This window comes from Amphiprion ocellaris, chromosome 16, assembly GCF_022539595.1.
Source record: "Amphiprion ocellaris isolate individual 3 ecotype Okinawa chromosome 16, ASM2253959v1, whole genome shotgun sequence".
Taxonomy (NCBI): domain Eukaryota; kingdom Metazoa; phylum Chordata; class Actinopteri; family Pomacentridae; genus Amphiprion; species Amphiprion ocellaris.
Genome location: NC_072781.1, coordinates 9,392,731 through 9,419,044, shown reverse-complemented (window position 1 = coordinate 9,419,044; position 26,314 = coordinate 9,392,731). Strand labels below are relative to the sequence as shown.

The 26,314-nt window shown below is 39.3% G+C and overlaps 2 protein-coding genes across 2 annotated transcripts in view; one reads left to right on the top strand and one right to left on the bottom strand.

Moving 5' to 3' along the window:
* The first annotated feature begins 6,352 nt into the window (after nt 1-6,352).
* ppifa (peptidylprolyl isomerase Fa) lies at nt 6,353-8,862 on the top strand. Its single transcript, XM_023278257.3, has 6 exons — nt 6,353-6,564; nt 6,667-6,697; nt 6,787-6,875; nt 6,958-7,054; nt 8,205-8,280; nt 8,377-8,862. Exons 1-6 carry the CDS (start codon nt 6,421-6,423, stop codon nt 8,510-8,512), a joined length of 573 nt encoding a protein of 190 aa, XP_023134025.2. The 5' UTR covers nt 6,353-6,420; the 3' UTR covers nt 8,513-8,862.
* Nucleotides 8,863-10,060: 1,198 nt separating this feature from the next.
* zcchc24 (zinc finger, CCHC domain containing 24) overlaps nt 10,061-26,314 on the bottom strand; it is a 35,206-nt gene continuing 18,952 nt past the window's right edge. The window contains exons 3-4 of the mRNA XM_023278276.3: nt 17,935-18,099; nt 10,061-15,147 (exon numbers count right to left, since the gene is read on the bottom strand). Of these exons, the coding sequence (XP_023134044.1) occupies nt 15,034-15,147; nt 17,935-18,099 (279 nt within the window). The 3' untranslated portion in view covers nt 10,061-15,033. The remainder of the gene's footprint in view (nt 15,148-17,934; nt 18,100-26,314) is intronic.

Here is a 26,314-nt window from a genome sequence, read left to right as displayed (position 1 = left end):
AGCAGGGGTGTCAAACTCATTTTAGTTGAGGGGCCACATTGAGCCCAGTTTGATCTCTAGTGGGCCGTACCAGTAAAATCAAAGCATAATTACATATAAAAAACAATAACTCCAAAATTTCCCCTTTGTTTTAGTGCAAAAAAGTACATTCTGAACATTTAAGGAACTACCTTTTTGCAAAACATTATGAACAAACTGAAATTTCTTAAGGAAATTAAGTTCAATTTCAACAATATTATGCCTCAGTTTATCATTTGTGCATTCAAACTTACAAACTAAAGTGTGTCTACAAAGGTACAAAACAGTTACTGAACAGTTAACAGGTATCTGGAACTGAACAATACAGTAATTTGCTTTATGATCAAAAAAACTTGTGAAGATATAGAGATTTTTTTTAAATTTGCATTCATTTCCACATCTGTGTAGTAATCCTGACCACCTGAACTGGCACATCAAGCAAACTAAATGGGAACTATTAAGGAAGATTAAGGTTGTTAAGGTGAAGTTGTCTCCCTGCTTTGTACATTAATAAAATGTAAACATAAAAAATACATAAAAGTTGTGGCAGTACAGTGGGCAGATTTAACAATAGCAGTGAGTTTATTGAAAAATTGCATTTAATGTCATCTCTGCAATATTAACTCTTTACAAGGTCGTCCCACAGGCCGAACTGGACACTCTGGCGGGCCAGTTTTGGCCCATGGGCCGTATGTTTGACACCCCAGTTTTAAAGGATGTTGTCACAGCCACAGATTCTGTTATGTGATAACAAATTCCGAAAAATATTCTCACACCAGCATTTAAAGATATTTTTTTAGATGCTATCAAGCCTCAAATGAGAGAATGTAGTTTGATAGTTAGATATATATAAAACATTTCTGTAATGCGATATATTAACAATGATAGAACATTTTGTTGCAACATTCTGAGGATATTTTAGGAGTTGTTGAGGTGACACACTATAAAATGATCTTCTATAAAAGGAAAATCATTCTCAAGCAACATTCAGAAAACGTTTCTGGAATGTTAGGGCATAATGACCTTGTAGTGGTGTCACCAAATATTTTTAGAATGTCTTCAGAGGACATTATTGTGCCTTTAAGAAAACTCTTGAAAACTAAAACAAAACAACTGTGCTAGAACTTCACAAAATGTTCCCAGACTAATTTCATTTAGAACAAAAAACATCTCGATGGGCAACAGGCTGTTTTTAGTTAACAATGGCTGAATTTCCTTCAGTTGCATCACTTTCAGTGACCTTTTAATGTGCGTAATGGCACCGTCTTCTTCCTACAATCACGTCAGAGTTTCTGCCATGCAAAAGGTTCATCTTGACTTCACCACCTAAATAACTTGTTAATGAACAGAGAATATGTAGCAAGCAACAAGTTATTTTCTATCCTATGAGCTGAAATTAATACTGAATGAGAGTGTATCGATTCAATTACCATCGCGAATAATCAGCAGCTTTGTTTCTCAATTAATCAGTGAGCCACAGATTGGAGCGTTAAACGCTTCTGTGGTCCTCGGAGCAATTTCGTGATCGATCCAAGTAACTTTCAGCAGTTCCAGACAAACACAGCATAAGCTCACATATTCTGGTCGACTCAGACAAGTGAAACTGAAACAATACAACACTGAGACTAATAAGTTCCCAGAAAACTGGCGCCAGTACCAACGCTTGATAATTAGTAGTTCGGTCATTATAGACTTCTTTGTTGTTCAGATTCAATATTAAAAACAATCCAGCATTTGCACATTTTAAAGGCTGTTTCAAAGCTAAATAGGACTTTGTGATACTTGTGAACAGTTTTAGGATTTTCATTGTGCCCCTTTTAGAATGCGGAACAGTATATTTTGACAACACAGTTACAATATGACAACTTTACAGGCGCATAATGAAGTAGAGAAAACCTTAAACGAATAATTATCAATCATGTACCTGAACACACATCAATACACATCTCTTGCATTTGTTTAAAATTTGAGCTTTATTCATCACAGTAAGTTTCTTTAAGCAGGAATATTGCATTGCATTAGAGTGGAAAAATGTGCTCTTCAGTGCCAGTTAGTTAAAATGTATATATGGTTAACAGAGACCAGAATTGTAACTCTCAAACACCTTCCATTTCTCTGAATATTTAGAGTACAGTTGAATAAACAGCTGATTAAAAATGTAATCGCTATCTAATTTAATTCAAAGACAAAGTGTAAATGCATAAAAATTCCGAAGTTAGGTAAGTTGGCAAGATATTCACAAATTCGGACTTCTGGCATCAATAACTCATGAGATATACGTTGTCAAATCATAAATAATGCCTCTTTCCCATCGTTGTAAGCTAGACAATGTACTACAAGGCCAGTTTTATCAAAAGTCGCTGTCTTTCAAGCTGCAGAAATAACATTGATGTCTATGAGCAGCCGGCTGTGCAACGACTGAACAGGGACCGTCTGCAAATAGCAAAACCGCTGCAACAGCGAAGAGAGACACTATACAAATATTCAATAACTTAACTTTTATACACTGTAGTGTCACCAAATTTACTGCAGCCATCAGTTGTCTCCTGTTGGTCATACTACAATGCTTGGTTTGACACTAAATACAAAATCTGAATTTTAAGGATTTTTTTATTATTTTATTATTATTTTATTAGTCCTAAAATTCAATAACTTCACTCTTATGCACTGTAGTGTCACCAAAATCACTGGAGCCTTCAATTATCTCCTGCTGGTCATACTACAACTCTTGGTTTGACATTAAGTAAAAAATCTGAATTTTAAGGGATTTTAATTATTTTATTATTATTTTATTAGTCATAAAATTCAATAACTTCACTCTTATGAATTGTAGTATCACCAAAATCATTGGAGCCTTCAATTGTGCCCTGCTGGTCATACTACAACTCTTGGTTTGACATTAAGTAAAAAATATGAATTTTAAGGAATTTTTATTATTTTATTATTATTTTATTAGTCATAAAATTCATTAACTTCACTCTTATGTACTGTAGTGTCACCAAACTCGCTGATGCCATCAGTTGTCTCCTGACTGTCATAGTACAACCCTTGGTTTGATATTAAATACAAAATCTGAATTTTAAGGAATTTTTATTGGTAATAAAATTCAATAACTTCACTCTTATACATTGTAGTGTCACCAAAATCACTGGAGCCATCAGTTGACTCCTACTGGTCATACTACAACTCTTGGTTTGATATAAAAACATTCTTTAATAATTTTAATGAATTTTATTATTATTTTATTAGTAATTCAATTCAATAACTTCACTCTTATGTACTGTAGTGTCATCAAATTCACTGGAGCCATCAGTTGGCTCCTGATTATCATACTACAACTCTTGGTTTGGTAATAAATCAAAAATCTGAATTTTAAGGAATTTTTTATTAGTAATGAAATTGTTGTTATATATCTCAAATATTTTTTGTTGTAACAGATAAAAGTGCTCATCCATTTTTTTGGTAGATTGTGGAACATTAATAACCAAAAGTAACTGAATTTTATTTTATTTGGGTTGTTTATTGCCATGTGAACTTGTGCACACTATTTAGTGTGCGTGCTTGTGTGTGAAGTTTAAGGATTATGAGTAAATTAGCTTTGATGGCTCTTCTCTTGATGTATGTGGTGCTATATTTTTAGATCCACAATGCACCTGTTTGTCCAAATACATGATACTGAATAGTAATGGAACTTGGAATCCTCATCAAAGAGAGGATCAGATAACACCAATATACCAAACTAAACTGTTTAGCCTGTCTCCTCAAGTACTGATGATTGGGAAGAAAGACGGTCAGATGCCTTCTTACAAGGCTGCAGCGTTAACTGATTCATTTAAACCATAATGTTAAACACCTAATAATATTTTCCAAGTTAAGGACTGTACGGACAATGCTTGGAAGAAAAAACCTGAAGGTATGATCAGTAGGACCTTTTGATGGTTGGATGGAGTTTATTTTTTCTGCAGTGTTTAAGAGTGAAGTGGTTGAATTTTATTTACTATAAAAAATTCCTTAAAATTCAGATTTTTTACTTAATGTCAAACCAAGAGTTGTAGTATGACCAGCAGGGTACAACTGAAGGCTCCAATGATTTTGGTGATACTACAATTCATAAGAGTGAAGTTACTGAATTTTATGACTAATAAAATAATAATAAAATAATAAAAATTCCTTAAAATTCAGATTTTTTACTTAATGTCAAACCAAGAGTTGTAGTATGACCAGCAGGAGATAATTGAAGGCTCCAGTGATTTTGGTGGCACAACAGTGCATAAGAGTGAAGTTATTGAATTTTATGACTAATAAAATAATAAAAATCCTTAAAATTCAGATTTTGTATTTAGTGTCAAACCAAGCATTGTAGTATGACCAGCAGGAGACAACTGATGGCTGCAGTAAATTTGGTGACACTACAGTATATAAAAGTTAAATAATGGAATATTTGTGTAGTGTCTCTCTTCGCTGTTGCAGCGGTTTTGCTATTTGCAGACGGTCCCTGTTCACTCGTCGCACAGCCAGCTGCGCATAGACATCAATGTTATTTCTGCAGCTTGAAAGACAGCGACTTTTGATAAAACTGGCCTTGTAGTACATTGTCTAGCTTACAACGATGGGAAAGAGGCATTGTTTATGTTTTTACCACGTATATCTCATGAGTTATTGATGCCGGAAGTCCGAATCTGTGAATATCTTGCCAACTTTACCTAACTAAATTCCGAAATGGTCATTCAGTAGTCTTGCCAAACCAAGTTAAAGGACAATTTAAAAGCAGATTGGAAACAAAACATCTCCTACAAAGACCATTAATACTGAACAAAAATATTAGTACACAAACCAGGAAGTCAGTACCTTGTTTTTTCCAACGATTTCCTAGATGATAACATTTTACAGTTGTGGACATTCAAATGCTGGCTACAGCCTTAACTGCCATCATGCCAGCATCCAGGATACCAACAATGTTATCTTTCGTTTGTCATTTGTGGCATCATGTCATTTGAAAAACGCTGCATGTCAAGGTGCCATTTTATAGTTATTGGTCAAAGGCATGTCTGCGTACTTTAAAGCCACATCTGACCAGAGTGGGAATCTAACTTTTTGTGCACAGTTGGCTAATTTAAATCCCATTTTTAACCAGGACAATAGAAATTTGATGTTTTGTTTTGTTTTGTTGTTTACTTTTTCTCTATGTCAGAAAATAAGGCGTTCTTCTTCCTCAGTGGATGGAGTTGCTCAGGTGATGATGTTTATGACAGAAACACTTTGGAACACTAAGAAACAGTCTGCAACACTCAATTTGTTCCAGAGGTGTTTCTGTTTTCCAATCAGAACACTCAGAGACACTCCGGAACACTTCAAAACAAATCGGAAAATTCAAACACTCTGAAAAAACACAGAAACATACAAAATCACTCCGGAACACTTCGAAACAGTTTGGAACACACAACAAACAATCTGGAAAAGAAACAGTCAGACACACTCTGGAACACTCTAACACCCCCCCCCCCCCCCCCCCCCAAAAAAAACAAAAAAAAAAACAAAAAAAAAAAACATGGAAACACTGGAATACTTAGAAACACTTCAGAACACACTGAAACAGAAAACACAGAAAACATGCAAACAATCTGAAGCAATCAGAAACACATAGGAACACTCCTGAACACTTTACAACAATCTTCAACACTGGAATACTCTGAAAGACACATCAATAAATGGAAAAACTATGGAACAACCACAAACACATAGAAACACTCTGCCACACTTTGAAACAGTGTGGAAAACTCAAACGCTCTAGAACACAGAAAAAAACAACAACTCTGAAACACTCTGAAACACATAAGAACGGGTGACTCTGTAGCTCAAGGGGTCAAGCAGGTGACCCATAAACAGGAGCTATAGCCCCCGATGCAGCGGTCATGGGCTTGAGTCTACTGCATGTCTTTCCTCTAGTCTTTTCCCCATCTTTCCTGCCTTTCTTTCCACTGTGCACTACAATAAAGGCAAAAAGGACCAAAAAAAAAACCGTTTAAAAAAAAGAAACACATAGGAACACTCCGGAACTCTGCAAAAAAATCTGAGACAAACAAAAAAACTATGGAACAGTCACAACTATAGAAACACTCTGGAACACTTAGACAGACTTTGGAACACTAAACTGTCCGAAACAATAAAAAAAAACAACAATTTGAAACAATCAAAAAAAATACATTGATAACAAATTAGGATAAATACACAATTAATACATAAATAGAAACAAAACGTTGAGCTTCCACAGTTGGAATAGCAGGAAGTCTGTCCTTCTCTTTCCTGCCACGTGGTGTCGCTGTTTGTTTCCCTGCTGCTTGTTTGTGGGACTCCACATGTAAACACTGATGGCCTGCAGCTCCTCCTGTCAGCTGAGCAGCGATGATCCAGGTGAAAAACCGCCTCAGGTTCAGCTCTGTGGGCATCTCCGCTGCCAGGCTGTTCTCCTCCGGAGCCGCCAAGAACCCGCTGGTGTTTCTGGACGTGGAGGCGGACGGTGAGCCTCTGGGGAGGATAACCATCCAGGTAGCTAGTTAGCTTAGCATGCTAGCAGCTCCATTAGTCCTTGGTGTCACCTGCAGCAGATATCAGCTGTGCAATCTGAATGTGATTTGTGTTATCTTGCAGCTGCATGCAGACGCAGTGCCAAAAACTGCAGGTAAACACTTTTTTTTTTCTTATAATATAGCAGCTCACGATGTTTTCTCCCTGTTCTTGATTTGTTTTTATTCCAATAAAACTCCACAGAGAACTTCAGAGCTCTGTGCACTGGGGAACATGGCTTTGGATACAAGGGATCAGTGTTCCACAGAGTCATACCTGAGTTCATGTGTCAGGTGAGATCTACATGAAGGAAGCAGGTTAGTGCAAGAATATGTTTGCCACATTTGTCTAGTGTTGTGTGATCTCTCTTCACAGGGAGGAGATTTCACCAACCACAACGGCACAGGAGGCAAATCTATTTATGGGAAAACATTTAAAGGTGAAAACTTCAAATTGAAACACACCGGTCCAGGTACATGTTCACAGTTTGTTGATTGGGAATCTTTGGATTCATTAAGTTTTAACTTCTATTTTTCTATTTTAAAACGTGTTTTTCTACACAGTGTAAATCAGTGAGCAATTCAGCTTTGCATGACTGTTTTTAATTAATATGATAGTGTGTATATCTTTGTAGGATCGAAACCTTTTTTCGCAAATTAGTCAAACCATCTCTTAGTCAAAAGCTTAAGATTTAATCTAGTGAGCATTAATAATTATCAGCATTGATCACTTATTAGTCTGGTAAATTTGAAGTGCCTATATTTTGTGGGGTATTAACCTTTATATTAAATTAGTGAGTAAGATTATATAATAAACATTGTTGGGTCTTATTAAACTTGTTGGGTAAATTTGTAATGATGTTATTCCTCTGTTGGAATACACTTTATTCCTGTGTGTGTTGTTTTAAATGTTCGTTATGAACTACCTTATCCCTGTTTATAGGACTAATTAAACGATCCTTTATCCCTACATTAGGCATATGTGTTCTAAGGCTGAAAAAGGTGCTTTCAGACTATGTTTCCAAGTTTCTTGTGCACTATAAGAAGTAGTCACTCAATTGAATAGCAGATCATGTGCAAATCTAATACTTAGTCATTTTTGTAGCATTAATGCCAAGTTGTCTCTTGCTTCAGAATCTCAAATGTGTGAATTTTGATCATTTTCACAACTTTATTCCTTTTTGAAGGCTGAACAATTAGACTGGAATGCGAAAAATAGATGCAAACTGCTGCTCTTATCTTGTATTTACCAGATTGATGTCTATTTTAATAAAGCTGCCTGTCCACTAGATGGCAGTGTCCAATCTCATGCGGTACTAAAACCACTGGTTGTATAGATTTTGCAATCCTTGTGTGAATGACCTACTTTTTTTGGGAGTCAGCATACACTAATCAAAATAACTCCTTTTCCTGAACAAACTTTATCCACATGGAGATTATTTGGTGCTTCGTCTTGTGTTGCATAATCACAGTTTGCGTCAGTTTCAGAGAAGAGAAACAAGCTGGTTTTTCCCCTAACACACTTGTTGACTTGCATCAGTGCTACGGTCACTGGATCAGGATTAAAAGGGACTAAAAGATCCTGATGAGTGCATCAGCTGATTGGCTTTTTGATCTGTGCAGGGACACTTTCAATGGCAAATTCAGGGCCGAACACCAACGGCTCGCAGTTCTTCATCTGCACCACTAAAACCGAATGGTAAATACTTTGTAGAACTCTTCCATCAGTCATCTTAGCTCTGCCCCATCCAGACCTAACCAGTCACAAGTCACTTTTTGAATTTTCTTTCGACAGGCTTGATGGTAAACATGTGGTGTTCGGGCAGGTGAAGGACGGTATGGATGTGGTCACCAAGATGGAATCCTTTGGTTTACACGATGGCGGTGTGATCAAAAAAATTGTCATCACTGACTGTGGGGAGATCAAATAACACCCTAAGACCATTCACAGACTTCTGTCCGATGACTCAATATGCAACCATTTGCTATTTACTTTATCTCCCCTTCCTGATTCATGATGCTTCCAAGGAGGAACTGTCCCAGGTGATTCTGTTCTTAACTCAGATTTGCAGTTTTTACCATTAATCATTTTGTCACGAGATCCAGAGATTTATGATTTTATGCTCCAAATCAGTATGAAATGTTGATATAGTGTGTGAGAAAGTTAAGTTTTAACTTGGCCAATCTACTTTGTGTCCAAGTGCTAAGCCATCCACTGTATAAAGTTACTGTGCAGTTAATCTCTGTTTACTGCCAAATAAATGACAATTTTCAGATTTTACTAGCTCTGGTCTCAGTACAAGACATTTGCTGTCATGTGCCACCGACCCTGCTGGTTTTAAAGCTTCCCGGAAATGATCCAGCAGCTTTTTTTAGACACAGGCTCGAGCAGAAACTGACTTCCTGTCCATCAGAGCAGGATGTGACATCCACCTACACTGGAGCTGAAGAATCACATGAATGCAGTTGACAGATGACGGACATGTGGAATCTGGCTTCATTAGACACAGTCGGTGCAGATGATTTAATCTGCTGGAACCACAGAGTAACCTGAAAATGTCTTCAGCTCGCGTGTAGGCTGCTTTTCCTTCGCTGCCTCTTTATTGGAAACGCAGAGCGTCTTGAAGCGAGGGGGAGAAAAGGAGGCCAGGACATGTCTGAAAGCCAGAGACTGGGTGGTGCTGCTTATCGAGCTAATACTTTATGAAAGTAAATAATGAAGCGACGTGAAAAAGCAGCTCTTGCTCCTAAATGAAACCATATGCGCACTGACCTTCCACCGTTTGTTTGAATTCTCAGATTACATTGTTGCTATAGAGACTTTTCAGCTCTCACTCTGTTTGAGCTCGAGACGTTGTAACAAACTTGATATAATTTGGGTCCCCACCCTCCGGTTTAGTTTTAGTTATTTGGAATGCATGTCCAATATTGTGCATGGAAACTTGGCTGGAGAGACAATGGCGCTGTGGCCAACATTTAATACACATACAAAACAATGACATCTTTACAACTGGTACAAACTGGTTCTTCTGTAAACGTCTACATTTATCACACAGCGCTAATGTCAGCTGGTGTCCTTTTTGATGTGTTTTGGTTTTCATGTCCACAGTTGGACTTGAAATGTTGAAATCAAGTCCTGGCAGCTTTATGTGTCTGTTATCTCTCAGCACTTTCATGGAAAGTGAGGGGAAAAAAAGTTTTTCAAGCCTCTCCCCCATCTGTGTTACACAACCACCATGAATAATCCATTAAAAACCTCTTTATCATAATGTATATGCTCAGTCTTGTTCAAGACTTCAACCTTGCACTCAAGGACACTGCAGAGCGTTGGGGAAAACTTATTCTCAGTAATGAATATTACTCAGAAAACAATGTGTTGCTTTTGGCTGAAAACGAACAGCAGAGTGAACACCTCCCAGTTACTGCTGACATCAATTCAGCAGCAGATCCAAGCAAATTAAACAGCGCAATCCAAGCAGTCTTAATTCAATATGACTTTTATTCATCAAACTCTCAACAGCACTAAAGCACTAAAATGTTTTCCCAACTAACAAATAAGGCACATTTTGGAATGCCGTTTCATGGACATGAAAAACAGACCTGTGGTCGACTCTCGAAACCACCACTGTCCTTGTTTCCCAGAATCATTGTCTTCCCAACCTCACGCCTGCGTTCTGTCCAATTCAAATATTACATTATTGCAATACTGCATGACAAACATCTCAAGTGATACAGACAGCAAAGAATACAAACATAACTTTCCAACTTGACCACATAAGTGTTAACACGTTACATTCAGTAAATACGTATTATCTGCACAGGCTACATTTGCGGTAAATGAAATACTTCAGGACTAATAACAATCAGAATTTGCTTATAATGTTAAAAACAATATGTACTGTAGCAAACTACTGTAAAGTATTTAAATAAGTATACATTGCACAAAAGAATATTTCATTCAAAACCAAACACATGCACATGCAAACTCTAAAATAGTTCTTTGTCACACACGCTTTCTTGACAAAAGTATACACTCCCTACCAATACTACTAATAACACCATAACATTTTATAATAGTTTCTTGTCATCGCTGCTTTAAGCAAACTACATCTCACAGTTTAATGTGCTTATACAGTGGTGAGTATCCATCACTAATTAAGAAAAAAAACAAAACAAAAACAAGATTTCTGCATGTTAACACAATATATCTTCATAATGTTGTTTACAAAACGAATACATGCGTCTGCGTGGATGTAAATGACCGCTCATAATTAGTCACAATGCAACTGAATAACGTGGGTTATTCAAAACTGATAACATCATAAACTAAAACACAAAAATACAATGGCTTATAATTGAAAGGTTATTAATTATGTACCAGCTTTTTTAATAATATTCTATGTAGACATCAATATTTCCTTCTTAGTGTAACTTTGTTGCATATTCTATACAAAAAGTGTTGTAAAAAGTCTTTCCATAAATATTTCTGCAGGATAACCCTTTAGATTATTGTAAAACAAAGAAAAAAAAAACTCCCAGCTTTGATTATTTCTCAGCAATAGGCCCTTCTTCACACAAAAAAAGCTTTGATATTGCTTAACACTTTAAAAGAGCTACTATCATTGAAAATGATGGCCATCAAATATATACATAAAATAATCTATCTTTGTCAGGGAAATAACTCTTGAGTTTTTGCAGATTGCTTTAAAATTTTCAACATCTATTAAGTGTTCCAAAATACACATCTCATTCATAGAAAATAACAATTTTGAACTGAAAAGGTATTAGAAAAGTCAAGTATATGTAATTCAAGACACTACGTCTGAAAGCAGAGATTTCTTCTTTTTTGTAAATGTATCAGCTGCTTCCATTGGCTCTTGATTCGCCATTTAAAATGGCCTCCTCATAACATGTCTCTGGGCGGAATCAAACTCTCTGACAGGATTTCTCAAGACCTACTTCTCATTTATGTTCTGCCAGAACTCTGTGAATCACAATAACACTGTTATTTGATTATGAGGTTAGTTCATAAGGCATCATTGGTATCTATTCCTTTCACTACGTCCACGTGGTACAATGTGGACGATAAGGTTCCGAAAGTTAGTGTCATCACATGGAGCACAAGAAAGACGATAACAGTAAGAAAAAAAATGGATTGTTCCCAACAGTGGTGGCCAATAAGGAGAAGCTTTAATTCAGATTAGGCCTAATATAGATTCACAATCTGTCCTTTAAAGGGGCACTCCATCAATTTTACTCACGATGTTCAGTTTACCACCACAGAGAATACAACTCCGACTGTAAAAACAGTTGCATAAGTTCTTCTGGAGGTATCTCAACTCAGGCTTAGAGACTTTTTCAGAAAAATAATATGTATTACAAACTGGGGGTGTAGAGTTTTTAAAATATCATCCTTTTTCCAGGCAGGGGACTCTACTGAAAGATGCTATTGAGATTGCATTATTGAAAATGCATTTTTGGAGCGTGAGTCACACTAAATACTATAAGTGCGAATATGTCAGCTTCAGCTGCATGAACTATTCTTTAGTGTCTCTTGCAAGCCTCCCAACTTGGTGGAACTGCAATACTAAATCACCGGAGTGCCCTTTAAACTTTACAGATGGAATTTAATTAAATTTCCCCACACTGTCATGTACCATTATCATCCACTCCCACCGAAGCAAGTAACCATGTATATTTTTTGACAAAACCCACGGTTTCTTGGATAAACATAACTACAACAGATAACAAAACAAAGAGTGAGGTCCACAGTTTCATATGCAACTTCATTGTGTTGTGAGGATCGACTAAGAAATAACATCTTTGTTGATATTCCATGACAACAGACCACAGTAGGATTGTTATTGCCAGCTGGAAATGCTGGTTCAGCCCATGCCTCCAACTCAGCAAACTGCATTAAGGCGAACACCCACCATGCCAGTTCAACCGCAAATAGAGGAGCTTTATCGTTTGCTTGTCCTTTGTCACAACTTGAACCTACATCAGACTTGCTATGCATCACAGTTACCACATGCTCATACAGTATACAACAGAAGTGAGAACACCCATGTGCAACATCACTGAAAAGATTCAGTTACCTCTCTGTAATTGCATTGCTTCCGAGTTACACTTCAGACACAATCTTTTCCAGCTGCTCTTTGCTGGAGGGGTTGTATTGCTCTACCTTTCTCTTTAAAGACACCCAAAAGGTGTTCTATCGTATTTAAGTCTGGTGACGTACTTGGCCAGGTCTTTAAAAAACCAAAATCTTTTTCTTTTTTAGAAACTCTTGCATAACTTTTGGCCGAATGTTTTGAATCCTTATCATACTAAAATACCCCTTTCTGCAGACTGGGAGTCATCTTGTCAGCCAGTGTTTTGGCATATTCAAAAAACTGTGGAATGATGCCATTTATGAATCTTGTCTTCCCAACACCTTTTGCACTCAAGCTGGAAATCACAACTTAGACATAATGCAATTATTGAGCGGGGATACAGCTTGAAATCATATGAAATTTAAGTGATTTCATACAGGGGTGTTCTCAGTTCTGTTGTCTACTGTATACTGCTCCACCTCTGAGCCTAAATCCATGTCTTTTCAAAATGTCAAATAGCATCTTAGTCATGATAGTTAAAAATTTTAAAGGCACATACAGTATGTTACAGTATAAAATATAATGGACCAGCTTTTGTAAGGCTAGAAATACAGTACATATAAAATAGTTCACAATTCCTATTACAAGGATCCTTGGAAGGCAGATTTCTAGAAGTCAAAACTCGACTAATTTCCTCTGTAGTGCTTTAGATTTGCACAGTGACGTATGTAAACATAATGGGTACTTCTCTTCCTTTAAAGACATGGTTTATGATTGTAGGCCCCATAAAAAAAACAAATCCAAGTGTAAACTTAAATCACAATCACTTTCAGTATATCCACAAATCTTCAGCATCACCACATCACAAATCATCCCTTCTATTTCAAATCATATTCTTTCTCTGAACCAACCTGAAAATCATTGCAGCTCTCCAAAGCTTCACCTTCCTCTAGACACTCTTTTCACTGCAATTAGCTGTTGGATATAGTTTTTGAAGGGTGCAAACCCTTGGAAAAGTTCCATTTTGCTTCATTGACTCCGCTAAGGCTGCCAGGCATCAACTGGCACTAAAACTGTAACGTCATTCTGAATCTCGTTCAAACGTTTCATTTGTATTTTACAAACCCCTGTTTACACTCTTATCAGGCTTTAGGTGAACAGTTTAACTGTCGAGTAACATTTAATGAGGCTAATCAAACTGTGGCAAGCTGTTTTGGAAAACAGAATATTCAACACTGATGAAAACATGTGTGGCAGCATGTTACTGTTACTGAAGCTGCTCCTAAAGCGTCTTCTCCGTTGACCCTTCTTTTACTTTGAAATTACAGTGACACGTTTACTAATCTAGCATTTAAATCTACCTAACACTACAGCACTTGAGAATTTGTGTGGTAGCAAAAATACTCTAGGGAGGGTGAATGAAACCTCATCTGTTAGCAATGCACTAAATCTAGCCGAGGAGCGACTACACAACTGAACCTACAGTAGTTTCTAAAGACACGTGGAAGCAGTTACACAATATTGTGATATACAAACATACAAAAAAAAATATTTCTTTATGTCCCAGTTAAAATTCAAATTGCACACTTGACAACAAGAAAATAAATAGGCCAAATGTAAGCTCGGGATGTATGGCACATTATCCCTCAGTTAATTCACAGTTAATAAGATGTGCTGTTGACCCTAATACGGCACGGCATCAAAAGGCCTCGTATATCATCGTGAGAGGCCCTGGTTAAACGTTCATCACATCGCCACACACTTCACTTGGCAGGGAAATGGAAAAGCAGATCTCTGTAAACACAAAGCCAACAAACCCCAAGGTGAGGTAATCTACTGAGACCAATGTTGTCAGCGACACCAATGAAATACAAGCCTGGTGCTAAATCATTGATACAACAATTTACTGTTGTTAAACACTGAGTTGGATCAATCGGGTTATGTGGTTTCTGAAACACAAGGCATTAAAAAAAGATTTTGGCAATTTTTTTGTTTTTTTTTTTTCCGATGAAGACTACTTTTGAGAGATAAGATTGATCCTCGGCATTCAGGTTCCTCTCATTCCTGGGTGTAATTCTCAATACTGTCATAGAAAAAGAAATGCAGTGTCTAAAGTCTGTGTTCAATGATGGTTTCATTGCTGTTGTAAGGAAGGAAGGCTTCAGGGAGAAAGAGGCGTATTAGAGCTACTGTCTATATTGGAGGCTTGTGAGGAGGAAAGGACTCCATGTTATGTGCAGGGCATGGATGAGGAAAAACCTGGACGTGTGCTGGGTTGGGAAGATGTTAAAAGCCTCGATGGTGGTTGAGCGATACTTGGGATCCAAACGTTGCTCTCAGCCTCTGGATTAAGATGATTATTGCACACGACGGCAGTAGTAGCCCAGGACTTTACACTTCTCACACAGGTGTTGTGGGTGCTCCTTACTCTGGTCGGACACATCCAGGCCATCCGGCTTCTCCAAAGGCCTCTGAGGAAACAAAGAACCAAGAATGATTCATGCTAACTACCGAAGAAAGCAAAGCATGCAGCAAACACACAGCATAAACCCCTGAGTTTTGCAAGCAGTTTATTTGGCAGCAGATTCAAGTCAGCTATACGCCAAACTCCTCTGGCTGCCAAAACTACACCCATATTCTGCACAGAGCAGACGTGCACAAAACACAATTAGTTGCAGAGATATGGCAATGCACCGTCAGCTGTGGAAACTCGCAGTCAACTTTAACAACCTGGTATTACAGAAAAAGATCCAATATGCATTTGATCATGATGACCTGTATGGAAATATAAGCTTGGCTTTCTGGGGCGTCATTATCGAGGACAAAGGGAATCTTTCTGGGCCCGCATTTTTGGAGGTTATTTTAACAGTCCATCTGGAAAATTTTTATTCCTCATCAATTGTTCTTTTCTTCTTAGAGCTTTTTAGACAACCGTTATTTATTCCAAGTGGTCGAACGAAGGGAAACCAGGTTACCGTGGGTCACTACAAGGAGAGAGTTCAGTCTTCCGCTAATGAGTCTGCCAGCAAGTATCGAGACTTTACTGTTGCTACGTCAAAGACATTAGTTCCTGGAGGAAAGCTGGAAAATCTGATGTATATTTTATGGGGTATAACTGGGTTCAAGCCCCTGTGCTGCAGGCAGCGTCCCTGCAGAATTGTCCTTGAGCAAGAAACCCGAGAAGCTTAAGGGTTTTGTAGGTGAAGCTGCAGTCTGAGCTCTCTGCATTTGGAGGAAGTGAAAAGAGAATGTTCCCCAACTGAGATCAATAATGTACAACTTCATTTGGTATGTGCGTTTGGCACAGAGGCAGGAATCAAATGAAAGGACTTTGTCTGAGGCTTCTTTAACCAAACAAAAACAATCAAACAAAAATATATAAGTGCGAATGGTATTTAAACCACCAATAATGAAACGGTTCTTTGTGCATTTCTTAGATCCAAGAAAATAAATAGAAATGTGACCTAAATTTCAGAGATATTATTGTAGCCTGCTAAGCTTCAAATTATATTTAAATGAAATAATATAGAGTTTTTAAGTCGAGAGCAGTGTCTGCAAAGCCTTCACTAAACACAGGGTTTAAGTAGCCTGACAGACGAAACCAGGGGCAAAAAAAAGACATACTGTCACTGCAGAAAGTGTCTCAGCAAAGTATATCTGCATGTCTTCACTAAATAGGTCATGCTTGAGGTTTGTTGACACAGTGACAAGTCTCAGGCCTTGTAAGTGAAATACTGTAATGGGCGAGTTAACAGCAGATGCACTTGAAAACAAGGAGCAGATTAGTGTTAGTCAAAATGGCAATCTGAGATATTTTTCTGTTATCTCTGCAGTGTTTTTTGCACTGCGTGCTTTCTCTGGAAAAGGGGAAAAACTTCTAGAGCTCACTGTTACTTAACTAGCTTTAACTGTCACTAAAAGAGCAATAAAATCACTTTCAAAAACAGATCCGCATCTCTGGATTGTAACAGATGGATGCAACAAGACTTTAGATAAGTTATAGTGAGTAAATCAAACAAAGACATGACTTTGACAAATATGTGGACATGCCCTCTGTCTAAGGTGGAAATTGTGCTCTCTCTTCATGACTATTTCCCATCAAAGAGGAACAAATATTTGATACACGTGGACGGGATTGGAAAATACATATTCATCTGATTTATGGGAATCCACAGCGAGGGAAGGAGCTCTTTGATACTCGAGGACACAGAGGTTAGTGGTCCATTGCAAATGCTGACAGGGGAGAAATATGTTAAGTGGGTGACATTTCAAATGCAGGGAATTTGCTTGCCTGTGTGCTGCTTTGCCACAAGACACAGAGGGAAGGGTAGAGTGAGGTTTTCTCACCAGTAGAACCCGATGGAACAAAACGACTGAGAAGTACTGGCAGTGTGAAGGCGGTATTCCATTTTATAGGTCATAATCTAGGTTAAGATCTCGAAAAGGAGACTTGGACTACTTGATGCATTAGATTTACATTGTCTTGGAATGCTGCGTGTCCTTGCCAGACATTTAGGATACATTTGTCGAGCAATGTCCTCTTCCCTGCTTCATTTCATGCAAGTGTTAACAGAGTGGAACATGGTCAGCTGTGGTATTTAGAGTGCGAGCAAGGCCTCAAGCAGTAATCCTAATTTTATTTCAGGAAGTGGAATTGGAAGAATGTGGAAAAGCATAAATATTAAAAGACGGAGCGTTGAGGATAAACATATCTTGCTGAAAAAAAACAGCGGATTCTTTCATCATCTCTGCACTCAACGGGCTGTGAGGAACATTTTGGAAGTTGAGCCGAACAGACAGCACGTTAATTCTGTTTGAGTGTCGTTCGGAAAAAACACTCCACTGAATCTTAGTTATTATGATTTCACTTCTTACTAAATGTGAGAGGAATTTCTGCAGCTGTAAACCCCGATTCCCCCTGAGTTGGTTTGTGTCTGTGGGTCATTAATAAAGAAATATTTGTTTTAAGATTTCATGACATGGAGTAAATAATGCCAACTTTTTTATCAGTAAGGAAATGTAATTAGTTTATTCAATACAGAATTATTACCAAAACAACTGTTAGTGGTAGAATTTTTATTTAATTTTAATAAGACCATCTGGAATATCCTCAAGACAATATGCAAACCAGGGTCTGCAGTCAGTTAGCTTTTTTTTTGAGGTGGTCCAAGTTATGAGTTAAACAGTTTGAGTCATGTGTTTTAGTTTAAGCGACTGTAAATTCTCATAAGTGAATGTCAGAATGTTGCTTGGAGTACCTGTTTATGTGGATAGACATTGATGTGGCACTTGATACATTCTTGTCCCATGTTGGCCCAGGAGTTTCCGCTCATCCACTTCCTTTTACATTTGGGGCATTTGTATTCTCCAAAGCATCTTTTCTTCCCCTGGTAGGGTGTCAGTCCTTCACCTTTGGGTCTGGCCTGTGAAGAGCAGAGAAAGGGGAATAAAATGTGTGTGCATGTGAGAAAATCAGCCTTCTCTGCATTCATGATCAGACAAATAGGAATGCCAAATTACAAAAAATTATGTATTTTTCTCCAAAAAAGCTAAATTACAATTTCATTTAAGTTGCTTTTTGTTTGAGAAACTGTATCCTCACTAAATATTGCAGCACAGTTCAAAAGGAAATAAATGTTTATATTGGTGTGCAAAATTGTATGAGTAAACTTTCAACTCCAACATGATAAATGGTCAATTTAAAAAAAGGGACTATTATTTAATTCAGTACTGCAACTCCAAAAGAAACCATAGTTTCTATTACCTCTAAAGTGAAAAGGATATGTCAAGGGCAACATAGGTATTGTGGATATTTAACACTGTCAAGCTAAAGCAAATAATTTTCCTCTTTAATGAGTAATTGTTGTGACTGATAGTACTTTCTAATTCTGTGAAAATACAGCTGAACATTTACAGCACAAGCGTTGTTTTTAACTAGTCTGGTGAATTTGCGGTTCAGTCTATTTCAGACTTGTCCAGTCGTCTGACAACAAAAGCAGGAAAATATGTAAATGAGAAGCTATACAGGGAATTCAAAATACAGTATATGTGAGTACAGAGAGCAAGACAGAAGCCAACACACATGAAGTGCCTCCATACCAAACAGCAAATGTTTGCTTTCTGCTCAGGTGTTTCTGCATTGCACTAATGCTGCTGTGTTGTGCCTTTGAAGCTCTGCACAATGTACAAACTGTCTTTTTTTTTGAATGATAATTTGAAATACTCCCACACTTTTAAAGCCCTGGGTGTTTGGAAACTTTTACACTGAACTAAGGTGGACTTTGCTGCCGTCACCATTGTCTAAAACTGTGTCTGTCACTGCAGCTGACTGATTACTGGAGCCAAAAATGACAGACGTCGTGACGCACAAATTGAGGAATAATCCTCAACTATAACACTGTTGTAATGAATTGAAATAAATTCAGTTGAAAATACTGATGCCAGCACATTTTTAGTGTTGCACCATTGATTTTGCTGTCAGCTCTTGTTGATACATTGGACCATCAGTCGTAAAGCCATTGACATTAAATTTACTGTCCTAGCACACTTAGAAAAGCTTCAAATCCTCATATTGAGGCCATAGAAGAAGCACACCTTTCTCCAAAAGAAAACTAAATTAACCATCATAGTCAACAGCTAACCAAAGCAACTGGCAATTCTGCATAGACTTTTCCTTCTGGTCTGGACAGGTAATTAATTCATGTGCACAGCAGAAACACCTTCAGATTGACTGCACAGGCAGTTTTGGCTAATCTGAAAGCTCTCAGCTGCAGACAGAGCATAGTGTGCAGCCAAAGGCCAAGGCCAGACCCTGGAAACAGCATGGAGCAAGAGAGGAATGATCATGAGGAGGACGAGTGCTGTTTCTGTCCTGCTGCTTCCTGGCTGCAGTGTTGGGCAGAGACTTTTTACATTCGAACAAACAGCTCTAATGGGAAATCACCACTGACTATGTTTAAAGTTCCAAATGAATATGAAGGGTTATGGTCGGACCTCCTGCTTAGTACACCTGGCACTCTGATTGTAGTCGATTTTTAAACTCAAAACAGTCAACATTTATTTTATTGGATGTAACAATGGTTAGTCTAACTGCGGCAGAAACTTTGAAATTGCTGTGTTTTGGCATTTTTGGTTTCTCGGAGTGAGAAAAGCAGTGTGTTTATAGTTGGATCACATAGTAAATAGATCATCTGTAGGAGAGCATCCAAACGAAACTTTGCCATGGCATTGTCTTCAAGATTGCCCATTGATTGCATAAAGACAGTGCTGTCAGTGTATATAGAGTGGAGCTGTGCAGGCCAGCAGAAGTCAGATTTTCCAGCCTGCTTGCTGTCACAGTGGGAGATGCAAAGCTGACAGTGGGGTTGAGGTCATGCTGTTGAGGGGCCGGAGTGAAGCACAGCCGCTCATACTTAGAGCTGGCTTGCTGGTGCTGATGCAAAGTGCTGACGTCTGTTTGGGGAGCGCCAGATGCTGCTGATTAAAGTTTTTATGACTCATGCACGGGCTGGGACAAAATAAGGGAAGACCGGGGATACAGTTCGTACCCCTCCCCTCACTCTCATCGCCCTATGCCCCCTACATCCATCCCAAAAATCTGCAAGCAATGTTTAAGTGATTATGAAAACAATCTGCAGTCTTGCAGGGGAATCAGGAAGGGACTGGACAGGTCTGATTTCTCTTTGAAGGCAGAGAATTTCCTCACTTCCTGGAAAGCTGCCATCGGTTGCATGCTGTGCATTAAGATTACTTCTTTCTGTCATGTTAGATTTTCATCTGTGCAAGAAAGCATATTCAGAGTTGGAGATAAAAACAAAACGCCTCACTTATTCCATTTGCGGTGTTCATCTTAGAATGAAGATTTTTCTCAAAATAATCGCTCCCAGCCTGTTAATAACTGTCACTAGGCAATTGCAAGTGGGATGGTTTTGTTTTCCAGTGATGGAGCTTTAAATTGATAATGACAAGCTTTGACAAACTTACTAATCAGTGTACATTTGGGTTTCTTTTAGCGGGATGATTTATCCTTATGATGACATCGGCAGTACGTTTGTTTGTCACATGCTTTTCCGGAGGGGAAAAAAAAATAGTCTTTTCTCTAAATGCTGTTATAGTGGTCGAAATAAATTTGCCAAAATGAAGTCATAGGGCGGCTCCTCTCAACAATATCGCCCTCGGGCTAGTGCTTTTCATGACTGACTGACTGTTCGTAATCATCTCCTTCACGAGAATCAGAGGAGTAATTTAACACAGCTGTGATGGAAGTAAACGTCAATTACAGTACCGCATAATGTGCCAAAACTGTGTGTAGGAGTGTATGATGGAGTTGAGTGTATTAGCAAAGCGAGTGAGGACACACCCTGCTGTCACCTCACCATTATTACTGTCCAGCTGAAATATAGGAGACTGTCTTAAAAATGTCCACCAATTTCGAATATACATGCTATGTTGGACTGTGGGAACTTGCAGAGAATATAAAAAAGAAGTGCTGCACAGGGTTAAGAACAACACGATAAAAAGATAGGGTCAGTGGTCAGTAAAGATGAAAAGATGTTAACTGTCCCACTTGAGCAATGGGAGTGTTTGTATTGGTTGATAGTGTTGTTGATAGACTGATTTTTTTAATAAATACCTGTTCATTTCAAATTGTTCATGCAAATTTAAGGTGCAGTTTGCACGGCTGCAAAGTGCTTCCGAACTTTAGACTTTTGGAGTCATAAATCTCAGTATTATACTCACAATGTGGTCAGCTATTGTGAGGCCATTGCAACACGCTGCCTTTCATGGAGGTCTTAGAGGAAGAGCGAATTTCGGTTCTGAAGTCATGAACTTTACAGTTGGCGCTGCACATTCCAATGGGCACCCGAACACGTGGGAACCAGTGTCACAATAACATCTGGACTGTTGTGCCACCAACACACAGCAGAGGCAGGCCGAGGGGAAAAAAAAAAAAAAACAACACTAGAGGCAGCAGCTAATGAAAAAAAAGCTTTGGGTTTCTTCACATTCATACGTGCGCACATACATGCAGAGCCTGTCCTTCCGTTTACATTGGTGCAGTGGATTACAGATCAAACCTCTCAGCTGTAAACACTAGAATGACTGAGTAAATGTTTTAGTTAGGTTTCATTTCATTTCCAGGAAAATACCCACTAAAGCAACATTTACAAACTGTTCATAATACACACAGTACAATGACTAATTGAATGGAACTGCGTCATCGCACCACACAGCACTCTGGAGATGAGCCTGCAAGGGAGGACGTGTTTTGTTTACTTGTGCTTTTTACAAATGAATTCATTCAAGCTTGCAACGAGGTATGAGCTAAATGGACATATCTGAGCAATTTAGAGCAGTTTAGGCGCCGCTGAAGTGGAAGCATGGCTTTGAAACAGTGAATCGGTTGATGGTGTACCATGCTGGGAGTGATGTTTGTCGTATCACTTTGTCAGTGCCGGCTCACTCAGTGTTTGTTTAAGTCCCCAAGGCTATAGCCCTGTGTGTCGAGATAAGGGTCAGCGTGTGTGATGAGGACAGTGTTCTTGGAGAAGACAGTGCAACATTACAACCACAGCTAGTTGAACCACTTCCTCCTCTGGTCCAGATCACAGCAGGGAGTCATCATATCACACACACATGCGCACGCACTACGGGTCAGTGAACTGCTAAATGAAGCATACACACACGTGATACACACTGATGCAATGTCTACACAAAGCATGGCCACACACAGGCGCAAGAAAACACTGACATAATGCGTCTTTCTCCTCTTGACACCCAGACACAAATGCGCGCACACACACACACACAGACACACACACATACTCTCAACAAATTCCACATCTACAGCTTTTCATACACTCTTGAGACGCAACTGGAAAGTCTCGGCGCTCGGTTTCCTGCGCTACTCCCACTCAGTGTTTCACCCCTGCTACAAGAGCACAGATGATTCTTTGGCTTATATTGCAGGATTAATGAGCTCACAAACTGCATAAAATAGAATAAACAGAGTCATGTAGGAGACAACACAAGAGAACAGGATGAAGACTGACAAGGAGCTGGCATCAAAGTCGGATGTAAAATCTTGAGAATTCTGATGATCTGGAAACCTGCTGGTCTACAATTTGACCCCGACATCCACAAGGAGAAAAAGAAAGTGGACAAATACCACAAGCCCGGCTCGGGCGACTGTGGAGAGACCCTCCAATCAGCCCCTCTCAAGAGGGTGGAGAAGCGGAAGAAGAAACTGAGAAAGAAGGAGGAGGAAATCTAAATCCAAAGCAGATGGCCTCCATAGGGGCAGAACACGAGAAACACTGAGAGCCGTCGTAAAATCGGTGCTCTGCTTTCAATTAGGCCATACATTTCAGAGACAGAGAGAGAGGAGGGGGATAAAGCAGCGTTAACTAACCGCTGTAGCTCTGGCCACAACGACAGTGGATTGGACTCATTATCATGTGAAGGAATGCAGAGACAATCCTCTGGGGGGTCCATTTTAAAGACATATATCCTGAACAAACAGAACAGTATTAGGAATTCGAAGCATGCACCCAGTCGCAGGTAGATTGCAGAATACGAAGAAGCACGTTTAAGTGAGCGAGCCCAGTCTAGACGACACCCACTGTGACGCCTTAAAATTTCATTGTAAATCAGGTAAATGCTGTGAAATTGATGAAAAGCTATGCAGCCCAGGAGTCCAAAACTGCCACAAAACCATCGTGAAATCCAGCTCTGGTGTAAATCGTTAAAAGATGTCTATTACTGACCACTGGAAAAATGCGGTCTCGACCACTGTCTGAGGCCTAAAGGTGATCTCGCATTTGTGTTGATGTTACATTCCAAGCTAAGAGTAATGACCAGTGGACAGACACCAGACTGTACACTCTCAGACACTCGCCCAAAAACTGAACCCTTAATCCTCTGTCTCCAGCAACAGGATGGGATAGCCTTGGTTTAATATTAGATGTCCCTTCCAAGCCAAACCCGAGAGGAATCATTCTCGCGACCACTCCTTTCAAGGTTGTGGATATGGGATTTCATATTTTCTTGGCACATCGGAGAAGACATCTACCTACAATTGATCTGGACTCCATATATTGCCCACAGTCAGTCCACAGACAACAAATATGAGGAGACAGTGCTGACAGTAAAGCTTGGGTTTTTATGCAAACGTTACATGCCATTCCGCGGTTTGTCCGCTTCTATGAGAAAACAAGAGATTTGGTGGGTAGAACAACTTTGAGGCTTTGGAAAATGGTTGGTAGTAATTGCTCGTAATTGCTTTTCTGGTCTGGGTTTAGGGAGCAGGGGCTGTTGGCAAATGCACTTCAGTTCTATCAGTAATGCAAAGTCACTGGATGTTTGAAATATCTTACAATACACAAACATTTCAAAAGACATGTCGGTTTGTGTGATTCTACAGAAATATGAAAAAAACAACACTGCAACATAAAGGAATCAATTATGATTTTATTCGGCAATGATTTTCTAACATAATCCTCAAACAAAGAAACAAACAAAAACAAACCTCTTCTTTACAACAGATTCTTTGGCATGATTTGATGCTGCCCTCAACACAACATGAAGCTACCACAATCGCTGAGACCAAGACAGGTCAGTGAGTCACAGCATAAGCCTCCCATTCACAAAAGAGCAGCACAGCGTGAAAAGAAGAGCATCATTTGGGACAAATAATTCTTGGAAAACAATTTTTTGCGCACGATTTGGTTTGGATCAACCACATCAAGGGTCGATTCGGATGTGAAACATGAAAAATAGCACAAAAAAGCCCCATTCTTTCACACGCTGCATTATCTTGTGTGGTTTTCACATGGCAGCTTGAAAAAGAAAGAAAGAAACCAGAGAAGAACTTGTTGCCATTCAGGGGGAACTTGACTGTTTTTTTAAGACAGTTTCTTAGTTGAACCTTTGTATCAACTTATCCATCACTACAAGCGTTGTCTGACATCACAGCAAAAAAAAAAAGAAAAAAGAAAGATCTGAGGATGCGGTCGTCGGCCTGTCAGTCAGAACTGAGGGCCAAGTGAGGACGTGCAGATGGCCACTGCTTCAAGTCTCTCACAAGAATGACACTGTCGCCACCTCAGCTGTGTCCCACTGCACACAGAACAAGCATTTTTTTTATCGGCTGTTTCCGCTGCTGGACTAAACAGACACAAGTTCATGCCAGAACCTCAGCCAGGTGCATTATGGGGACTATTTATCAATCCCACCATGCACTGCAAGCTCTAAATACAGCCACTGTTTCCCGTGCATCTCTCTCTCGCTCTTCTCCCCCCCTCCCCTACAATCTTTCTCACCTCTCTCCCTCTCCCTCTCTTTTTCTCTAGACGGCTCCTTTGCTGGTGCAGCTGTCTCTTTATAATGCCTGTAAGGAAAAGTGGCCCAGGCTGAAAGTGACGGGAGGAACAGGTGTGCCGTTTAAAGTGATAAATTTGCCCTGCCTTGAGCACAGTGCACCACTGTTTTATAAAAAACAATCCCCCCTGAAATGGGGACGAGACGGACAATGACTCAGGCTCCTCACAGAAAAAACAAGTCGAAGGGGAAATTACAGGGTGCAAAAATCTCTCTTTGCAATCAGCATCAGAATAAAAGGCCTGGCTGGAGCCCGTTTAAAGAATCAAATTACTGAGTATAACAAATATGTTAATTGAAGTCAGAAGCAATTAATCCGAGTCTACATTTGCGACTAATTATTACGCTTAATGACCGAAGACGTCACTGAAAGCTGCATGCAACAAATTACCTCTCTTTACACGTTTAAGATCATCACATACAAAGCGATAATTCATGATCACTCTTCTAAAAGTCTCTTGGAAAGAACTGCGGAGTTATTACAAAGCAAAGCCGTGTTTTTTCCCCCCCCAAGCATCCCAGATAGAGCTGCCTTAATCCAGGCTTGCTGGCGCAGGCCCCTCCACTGCTGGGCTGCTCCCCAGCGTTCCGTAGCGCTCCGATCACCAGCTAGCATCTGGAAACCATCAGTGTAAACAAAGGAGCAGCGGAGGAGCTCAGGCCCCGCTCTGCCTCCCCGCGTCCCCCAGGACATCACTCAGAGAGCAACACATGAACAGCAAGCCAGCCCCGCCGAGAAACCCGTGTGTGTTGCGTTTCCCTGGCCGTGCGCATATCTGCGTCTGCTCTTGTGTCCTCATCTCAGGGTCTGTGTTTGGTTTGGCGGCCGTTCAGAAAGAGATAGATTTACAGATACAGCGGATGGGGTTCGGTCCACAATGTTAGCTTTGAGCCTTTTTGGAGTTTTTGTTTGGTTTGCTCATTAACCGTAGTATTTCTGATAAGAACTTCTAATTGCTTTAATGTGGTTTCAGTTAGCGGTCTGATGAACGCTTCAAGGGGAGGGAAGGGGGGAGAGGGAGACGGGAACCTGGATGTGGTTTAAACCTGAGAACTGGTTCTAGTCTGTGAAACATCAAATAAGATCAAAGCATCAATCACGCCTGATTCTTCTCTTAGACACGACAAGGTAATATTTCCTGAACGTTTCATAACAGTGCCGCAGTAACCATATATCTATTAATCATGTGGTTTGGGCATTTTGAGTGCCAAGATGTTGTTCATGGAGCTTTTCAACAGTGAATCTCACACTTTGCAAAC

What these genes read in the sequence shown, in the direction of transcription:
- ppifa (XM_023278257.3), top strand. Translation starts at nt 6,421, where the DNA reads ATGATCCAGGTGAAAAACCGCCTCAGGTTCAGCTCTGTGGGCATCTCC. An exon ending in CGCAGTGCCAAAAACTGCAG is followed by an intron (nt 6,698 to 6,786) that starts GTAAACACTTTT and finishes AAAACTCCACAG; the next exon opens with AGAACTTCAGAGCTCTGTGC. An exon ending in TGCACCACTAAAACCGAATG is followed by an intron (nt 8,281 to 8,376) that starts GTAAATACTTTG and finishes TTCTTTCGACAG; the next exon opens with GCTTGATGGTAAACATGTGG.